The sequence below is a fragment of the Microtus ochrogaster genome, chromosome 6 (assembly GCF_000317375.1).
Source record: "Microtus ochrogaster isolate Prairie Vole_2 chromosome 6, MicOch1.0, whole genome shotgun sequence".
NCBI lineage: Eukaryota > Metazoa > Chordata > Mammalia > Rodentia > Cricetidae > Microtus > Microtus ochrogaster.
Genome location: NC_022013.1, coordinates 2,786,672 through 2,795,666, shown reverse-complemented (window position 1 = coordinate 2,795,666; position 8,995 = coordinate 2,786,672). Strand labels below are relative to the sequence as shown.

At 42.6% G+C, this 8,995-nt stretch overlaps 1 protein-coding gene across 1 annotated transcript in view; it reads right to left on the bottom strand.

The window, feature by feature from the left end:
- Positions 1-5,717, bottom strand: part of Map3k19 (mitogen-activated protein kinase kinase kinase 19) — a 39,521-nt gene extending 33,804 nt beyond the window's left edge. The window contains exons 1-2 of the mRNA XM_005348297.2: positions 5,552-5,717; positions 2,102-2,297 (exon numbers count right to left, since the gene is read on the bottom strand). Coding sequence (XP_005348354.2) covers positions 2,102-2,297; positions 5,552-5,616 — 261 coding nt within the window. The 5' untranslated portion in view covers positions 5,617-5,717. The remainder of the gene's footprint in view (positions 1-2,101; positions 2,298-5,551) is intronic.
- Between the last annotated feature and the right edge of the window lie 3,278 nt (positions 5,718-8,995).

Sequence of the window (8,995 nt, the reverse complement as noted above, 5' to 3'; positions counted from 1 at the left end):
AGAGAGAGAGAGAGAGAGAGAGAGAGAGAGAGAGAGAGAAGGGGGGGATCAGATCCCTTGGTTATCTGTGAGCTTCCCAATGTGGATGCTGAGATGCCAACTTTGGTTTTCATTATTGAGCAGCAAGTGCTCTTAACTGCTGAGCCATCTCTCCAGCTCCATCCCCAGAATGCTTCATGTTTTTGGGTGGCAGGTGCACCGTTAGGGCTGAATAGAAGACTAACTTAGATATGGCTCTCATTCCCGATAAAGGAAAGGCAGATAAGAATGGGGAAAAATGGAGGACGGCAGGCTGGGGGTATAGCTCAGTGGTAGAAGCTCATGCCTAGCATCTGTGGGGTGGTCCCCAGCAGCACCTAGAAAAAGATCCAAATGCAGGGGCTCTTATTTACCTTCTAAATGTTGAAACCAAATCTCTGTGATGGCTGGTGCAGTTGTGCACATCTTTAATCTTGACACTTTGGAAGGCAGAGGCAAGAATATCTCTGTTTGAGGCTTATCAGGGCTACACAGTGACACCCTGACCCTCTACCCCTCCCCCCAAACCCCCAAGCCACCACCACCAACAACAAAAATGACTCTGTGGTATGGATGATTTCTGAGAACTGTATTTTTAGACGAGAGATCTATAAATATTTTCTTCTAAGGATACATATTGAAATCTTTTTTTTTAAAAAAAAAAAACCAGGATCAGGATCGTATGTAGTCCAGGCTAGCCTTAAGGACCGGAACTTCTGATTCTCTTGCCTGTACACCCTAAATTCTGAAATTATAAATGTTGCCATGACACCTGGTTTATGTGGTTCTGGGCTCAAAGCAGGTCTTCATGCATGCTGAGCAAACATTCTACCAGTTGAGCCACAGCCACAGGGCCCAACATTCCAACATTGAAGTCTTACAGTAGTTTCTAATTTAGGAAATGAAATTCATGTGATCTATCATCTATTATTTAATCTACATGCCTGTCTCTGTTCACCTGTCTGCCTATCATCTACTCAACTCAATCACTACACCATCTATCTACCTGTCATCTATCTACTTACCTTACCCCCCCCCCATTATCTAGCATTTATCTACATTTTTATGAGCTATGTGTACAGCAGAAAGTATTGAGCTCAGGGTCTTTGCTTGCTAGGCAAGTGCACTCTATTCCAGCTCAGGTTGGCTTATAAAGTCCTGAAAGTTGCAAATATTTTTTTTTACATATTTCTGGAGAGTGAGTAAATTACATTCAAATGCTGAAGTGATTATTTTTTCAACAAGTAGGGTAGAGGTGCCCAATGTGGGTCATGACTTGCCCTTGGTCTAAGCCCTAAAAAGAGACCCAGGTAACTACCCAGAGGTCATGCTAGCGGATGTAAAGATGGAAATGGACACAGGAGACTGGCGTGGTGGCAATGAGGAAGACCACTGAGCTGTCTTTCAAAGTCTGGAGAACTTTCGAAGACAGTTCTACAAAGGCAAAACATGCGGTTCAGTTAGTAGAATGCTTGCCCAGCATGCAGAAAGACTGGGCGTGGTGATCCACAGTTATAATCCCAGTGCTGGGGAGGTGGAGGAAAGAGGGTCAGAAGTTCAAGGTCATCTTTGGCTATAGCAGGCTCAAGACCAGCTCTGATAGGGTGGGTAGTGTTAATTATCTTTTGTTTGTTTTTTAATGTAGGAGTGCTCTGTACAGCCCTGGCTGTCCTGGGACTCACCACGTAGACCAGGCTGGCCTTGAACTCAGAGATCTGCCTGCTTCTGCCTCCCAAATGCTGGGATTAAAGAAGTAGTAGTGTTAATTATCAACTTGACAGAATCTAGAATTACCTGGGAGACAGGCCTCTGGGGATACCTGTGTGAGTTTTTGTTTTTATGTCTACATTCTTTCTAATAAGCTTTAAAAGGATGATAAAGGGTGCCAGTCCCCTGACCTATCAGAAAACAAGCTGAGCTAGACAGTGCTCTCATAATGGTCTTGGCCCCTGAGCTAGGACCTTGCAAGGCCTGGGAACAGAAGTTTGTTGGTGGAGGAACAGGAAGCTACCATCGTTCAGTAAACCAAAGGCAAACCCTCCTTGCTTCCTGCCACGCTCTCTTTTCTCCCTCTCCACTGTACCTCTGACAGATTTTCTTCTGCTGCTGTGATGAGAGGCGTATTTCCGGTCTGTGGGTGCTGAAAGTCAAGGTTTCCAAGGATTGAATGGATTTCTGGAATATGGCCACAGATGCCTTCCACGTCACCCCTGGAAACCACTTCCAGGAAATCGTGGATCAGTTTGTTCTTGTTCATCTTGCTGATTCCGTAAAATTGCCTTAAAGAGAAAGATGACTTAATGACATGAAGGCCAGGGAAACAGTGGGTGGTTCCAAGTAACTTCTTCTGCCTTTATTGTCACTTGGGTCCTTCTTTTATATGGAAAAACAGGAATGGGAGTGGAAGGTGGCTCAGTGGACAAAGAATTTGCTGCTCAGTGAGTTCAGATTCTCAGACCCACATAAAAGCTAAGCAGGCTTAGCAGCTAACAACCTATAATCCCAGCACTCAGGAAGCCGATGGAGGATTCCCAGGACAAGCTGGCTAGTAGCCAGATTTGGAGAGAGACCCTGCCTCAAAGAAGTGGAGAATAGCTGAGTAAAATGCCCAGCATGCCCTTTAGGCTTCTATATGTATATACACATGCAAGTATACCCACAGACCATTTATACACATGCATGCATACACATTTGCACATGCATGCACATCATACACACACACAGATGTAAAGTGTAATTAATAGAGTCTGGGTAGATGGCTCAGTTGGTAAGATCACCTGCTCAGAAAGCATGAGGAACTGAGTTCAGTTCTTCAGCACTCATGAAAAAACGTTTGAGTTTGATCCCCAGGCCCCAGATGATAGAGGGAACTGGCTTCCTAACTTCCACATGTGTGTTGTGGCACACATTTACACACAGACACAAAGACATGGGCATACATTTGTACACACACAGATAGACACACAAACACATACACGCTAAATGAAAATGTAATAAAAAATAAAAACATTGGGGCAGGAGAGATGGCTCAGTGGTTAAGCACACTAGCTGTCCTATTGGAGGTCTTGAGTTAAATTCCCAGCACCCACATGGCAGCTCACAACTGTCACTAACTATAGTGCCATCAGATCTGATGCCCTCTTAGGATGTGTGGACATTTATACATATAAAACACCCATATACATAAAATACATAAATAAATAACCCTTTTTGTTTGTTTGTTTTTGAGACAGGGTTTCTTTGTGCTGGGATTAAAGTTATGTTATACTACTGTCCAGCTAATTAGTAAATCTTTAAAAAATAAAATAATACATTTACATGAAAATATTATAATGTGCCAGGTGGTGGTGGCATATATCTTTAATCCCAGACCTTGAGAGGCAGAGGCAGGTAGATCTATAAGTTTGAGGCCAGCCTGGTCTACAGAGATAGTTCCAGGAGAGGCAGGGCTACACAGAGAAATCCTTTCTTGAGAAAAAGAAAGTAAATAAAAATATAGCAATGTATAACTTTCCAGTTATTGTAACACTTTGCTTTTAGGTACAGCCATGTATCCGTTTGTAACCTCCTGCTGTTGATTACACATTGTGTCTTTTCTCCATGGCAGATATCTAAACTGCCGGTGTTCCACCCTGCAAACAACACTGTGATAATCTTCCTACTGGAGCCTTGTAATACATAGCCCAAAAGTCTACATGTACCCAACGTGTCAAAGATAGTCAGTCTCACTAAAACATGCCAGAACGTTCTCCAGAATGACCTCAGCAAGTAACGCCACCACCAACGCTGGGCGTTTTCTTGGGGTTCTTCTAAGATGGCATTTGGTTGACAGCGGTAACTTAGTCATGACACTCATCATTAGCATTTAACAAATGTCGCGCTTGGAGCTTCACTAAAGATAGCAAGAACAGACAATATGTTCAAAATTGGACCACAGAAACATTTTGAGCCAGTACACATACACACCCTAGCAAATCATTTTGCAACTTGGATTCATCTTCATAAGTTGTTTCTCAAAATGCAACATCACTTCAAGCCTAGGAAATGCTTCCATAAACAGAGTAATTACAGCCCGTCCTTCAATGAAGCTGGAAACCATGCCTTCCGATAACAACCAGGCAAGGAATCGGTACTTGTGTAGTCAGGTTATCCACAAAGGAAAACAAAAACCACAAGCACCCAACTATTCTTCTCCCAGGTTGTTACCTAGCAATGGATGTTTCAGAGTCTGTGCTTTAACTCTTGCATGTAATTTTTTTGTTTGTGTGTTTATTTCTCAGATAGGGTCTGGCTTTGCAGTTCAGGCTGGCCTAGGTCCCAGGCCGGCTCTGAATTTTCCATCCTCCTGCCTCAGACTCTTAAGTGGCATTGTGTACCACCTGGATCTTACGCAATCTTTAAGAGAGAATTTCACAACTAGTAACTACTTGCTAATATAAAAACAAATAAAATGTAAATTTAGGTAAACTACAGTCTCAACGTCATCCAGTCACTAGAAGACTGGCAATGTGAGCACTATTTGGTGATCTATGTCACACTCAAAGACGCCTACAGAAAGACAATGGAGAGTCAAAGACACCTGCAGTGTCCCCATACATCAATCACTCGAGGAACACGGACTGACTCACACTGCTTCTTGTGGCTGAGCACCATTTCCTCCGCTGCTTCCAGCCTGAACATTCCAACTTTAAGTTTCTCATGGAAAAAACTTTTCTGATTTCCTAGTTAGAGGTATTTTTTGAGCAGTAATTTTTTTTAAAAAACAATAAAGTTTTGTTCTATAAGGTTGAACTAGAAGCTTTATCTTCTCTTGGATAACAATCATCTTTGTTCTGAACTGTACTATTGGTTTGTAATGTCAGAACTTTTGTAACTAATCTTACACAATGCAGCGTTTCACAATGATGTCTTTATACGTTTATAATTTCTTTTGATTATATTTACCTGCATTACCCTCTTGTCTCCCTCCCCCGCCCACTGAACCCCTTCCCCGTCCCCTGATCTCTCTTCTATTATCATGTCTTTTGTTGTCATTGTTTTGTGGCCCAGTGAGGTTTGTTATGCTGTTTATGAGAGCATGGGCATTTTCCCAATAAAACTTCTTGCTATATTTTACATCTGACTTGAAATATTGTATAGAAAAGGCTTAAAGCAATTAAAACTTGATTTCAGGTTAGTAAAGTGTGCCTCAAAATACATGTATACAATATTGAGTAGTTACAAAAAGTTCACAAACATTTAGTGATGAAAGTACAAGATAATGTCTGCACGGAATTTAATTTATTAATAAACCTTTCTTGTCATTACTAGTTTTCTCTATGGTCTGGACATTTCCATAAAGTATTAGAAGGGATGTCCAGTGTCAAAACTAGCTTATTACATCTGTAAGGATAAAATTACCCAAGCTTAGGACACGGTTTCTTCTGTCAGTTTACCTGATATTGCTCCCCTGGGAACATTCTTCCAGCAGGAAAACAGAAAGTTGCAACCTTCGGATTATCTAAAACAGGGCTAAAATAGGAACTTGGCTTACCTAGTGTGTGCTTTGCTGAGGGACACAATTGAAGGAGCACCCAGACGAGTAGCAGACCGAATCATCCTACTTCTTCATGGCTCTGATTTCCAGACCAGCTGTCAACCCTCACTTCAACTAGGTTTCCATTTAAAAGCAACATAGATTTAGAACCTTTTCTCTGATCCCGTTCCAGTGTTACACAGGCCAAACACTTTATTTTTTTTTTTTTAAAGTATTTAAAACTGATTCCGGGTGCACAAACCCTTTGGCTCAGTGCAGGGAGACTTGCTTAGTTTACAGGCTGTCGCCCAGGCAACCAGTTGCAGTGTGTTTAGCTTGGAGAATTCAAAGCATGACAGTCTCATGGAGGAAGGAAAACAAGTGTACGTGCTTCTAAGCGGCTGTTGGAGTGTTTAGAAGAGTTGTGCCCCTGTGTACATCCATGGCTGACCCCACTGCCATTATCACTTTACTCAGTGAGCAATTCTCCAGAAGAACGGTGCCTCTGTAGTCCCCACTGTGTGCTGAAAGGTCCGTTTTCAACTCCAAGATCAGTCAGAGGGTTAATATAGCCATACAGGCAGGCATGAAGACATTCTAAAGAGACATAGTATCCCTCTCTTCAACTATCAGACTACCGAAGCAATGGACCCGGAGAAACTGGAAGTCCTAGGCTGGGAAAGGGAAAGGATGGAGCCTGGGGCCCACCAAAGGAGGAGTTTGTCTCCCCAGGAAGTGATAACTTGTGAGAGACCACCTCACAGGTGGTACTGATGGGTCAGTACTGGGCAGGACTACATTTTCCCCAGGACTGCTTAGTTATACATACGTCCCGCCCTTTAGTTAGACTAATTTCATTATCAGGATCTCAGTGATGGATTTGGGTGGGGATCACTAGACCTCTTTGTTACTCTTCCCAGCATGGCAACATTAATAGATAGATTTCTTTTCTCTGCTTTTCACTGTTGAATATAAAAGGCCTAGTGGAGATGGGTAGCCCAGCCTGATTTAGTAGGGATTGCCAAGACTTAGGCTCTGAACCTGATGACATTGGTAATAAGAATTCAACCCTATAGAGTGTCCCTGGACTGATTGTGTTCATTGACCCATATTTGAGGAATCCTTTCATTAGGACACATTTCTTCTTCTTCTTCCTCCTCCTCTTCTTCATTATTTGAGACACAGGGCCTCACCTTGTAGCTCTGACTTTCCTGGAACTTATGTAGACCAGGCTGATCCCAAACTCACAGAGATCCACCTGCCTCTGTTTCTGGGGAATACATTTCTTGTCTAGAGGGGCTTACAGTATTCTAACACAAAGGCTTTAGCAAAGTGAATGTATTTTGTCCGACTCATAGACTACAACTAACCCAGCATTGAGAGAGACCATGAAAACAGAAACATCCTCACAAGGAACATACTAGGCCTTAAGGTTAGTTGGCTTTTGGAGCTGCTAGTTTTTCTTACTATCTACTGAAGGGTGTGGGGATCTCTTCTGTGAAGATGTGATGTTATATATTTTCACTGAAATTAGGTATAGTTGTGCTATCAAGAAACTCTTCTTGCCTTTGAAAACATGAAGCTTCGGGCTGGAGAGAGGGCTCAGCAGTTAAGAGCACCTGTTACTCTTTCAGAGGACCAGCTTCAGTCCCCAACTCTCTGGGTGGGTGGTTCACAACCTCAGTGGATCTGACACCTTCTTCTGGCTTCAGCAGGCACCTGTACGTAGGTGGCATATGCTAACACAGATACACACATACACAGAAATAAGTGTCTGTAAGAAACAAAACAAAACAAAAGACCAAAGCTTTGTTTCTGTTGTGGGATTTTTCCCTCCCTCCCCCATCTATTCATCCTAATCTTTCTAAAGGTTACATCATGTGTGTTCTCTGCTTTGGGCAATTTTTACCAATGCTTGCTGTGTTATTGACTGACCTAAAAATACATATAAATGGTAAATGAGAGTAACCAAAGTGTCCCTGAAGAGGAGAAGGATGTGAGGACATTTTCTTTCTTTCTTTCTTTCTTTCTTTCTTTCTTTCTTTCTTTCTCTCTCTCTCTCTCTCTCTCTCTCTCTCTCTCTCTCTTTCTTTCTTTCTTTTTTTCCTTTCTTTTAGACAAAGTCTAAGTAGGCCTCAAACTTAGTATGTTGCTGAATATCTATATATCTATATCTATATATCTGAAGAGAAGCAGGGTTTCCATTCATTAACTCGGTATCATTTCTATTATTTGTGTGTGTGTGTGTTGCACATGTGAAAGTCAGATAACTGAAGGAGCCAGCTCTTGCCTTCTACAATGTAGTTTCTAGGGATTGAACCTAGGTCTTCAGGTTTGGTAGGAAATGGCTTTATATGATGAGTCATCCTACCAGCCCTCAGCAACAATCTTGAGTGTTTTTGTGTTTGTGTGGAAGTGCAAAGTACCAACTTAACCACTGGAGTTATCTGAGAAACAAGACAGATAATGTAAAGCCATAAGCAGTCATGGAGTCAGATAGCTGTAAACACCATGAAGACCATTTCAGGAAGGGAGGCTGAGAGCTGTGAGTTAAGGGGACGTTATCAGACCGTGCTCGTGGAAGATCTCCCTAAGAGGTGGCTTTGGGGTGGGGGTTACTTGTTTTGCTTTTGAGATTTATTTATTTATTATGGTTATGTGTGAGTACATGGATGCCGTGTGCATGAGCAAGCAGGTGGAGGTCAGGGAATAATTTTGGGGCATTGAGTCTCTTTCCGTGATGGGATCCAGGGATCAAAGTCAGGTTCTCAGGTTTGCATGGCGAAAGGTGAGCCATATCACCAGCACCTAAGAGAGGACAGTTAACCTCTCATTCAAAGAAAGGAAGCAGCTATCCTTCCGGTGAGTTGTGTGGAGAGTTCCAGGCTGCACCGCGGGTATAGAAGTAGTGAACACATGTAGGTATTAGTGCTCAGGTTCAGAAAGGGGGCTCGGCAAAGGCATCAGAACTGATGTAAGAAGGTGTACAGAGGCCAGATCCTCAAGGCCCCAACAGGGATAGGAAGGAGTTTGACTCCATTCTAAATGTAGAATTACAGCATGTCGTATTACCCAAGGGAGTGACAGGATCTAACTTGCTGTCTGTTGTTTATTTTTCGCACTTGTTTATTTCTTTGTTTTGTTGTTGTCGTGTGTGAGAGTAAGAGGAGAACTTGCAGAAGTTGGCTCTTCCACCATGTGGGGTCGGAGGACCAGGGGGTGGACCTCTGTTTTATTGTAAGGAACTCACTGGATGGGATTAGTAAAACTTGATTCTAGGTAAGATCTGTTTGTGTAAGTGTGACTTGATAACATGATCCTCTGTACACACGCATACACACACACACACACGCATACACACACACATACACACACACACGCGTACACACACACGCATACACACACACATACACACACACGCATACACACACACGCATACACACACACGCATACACACACACG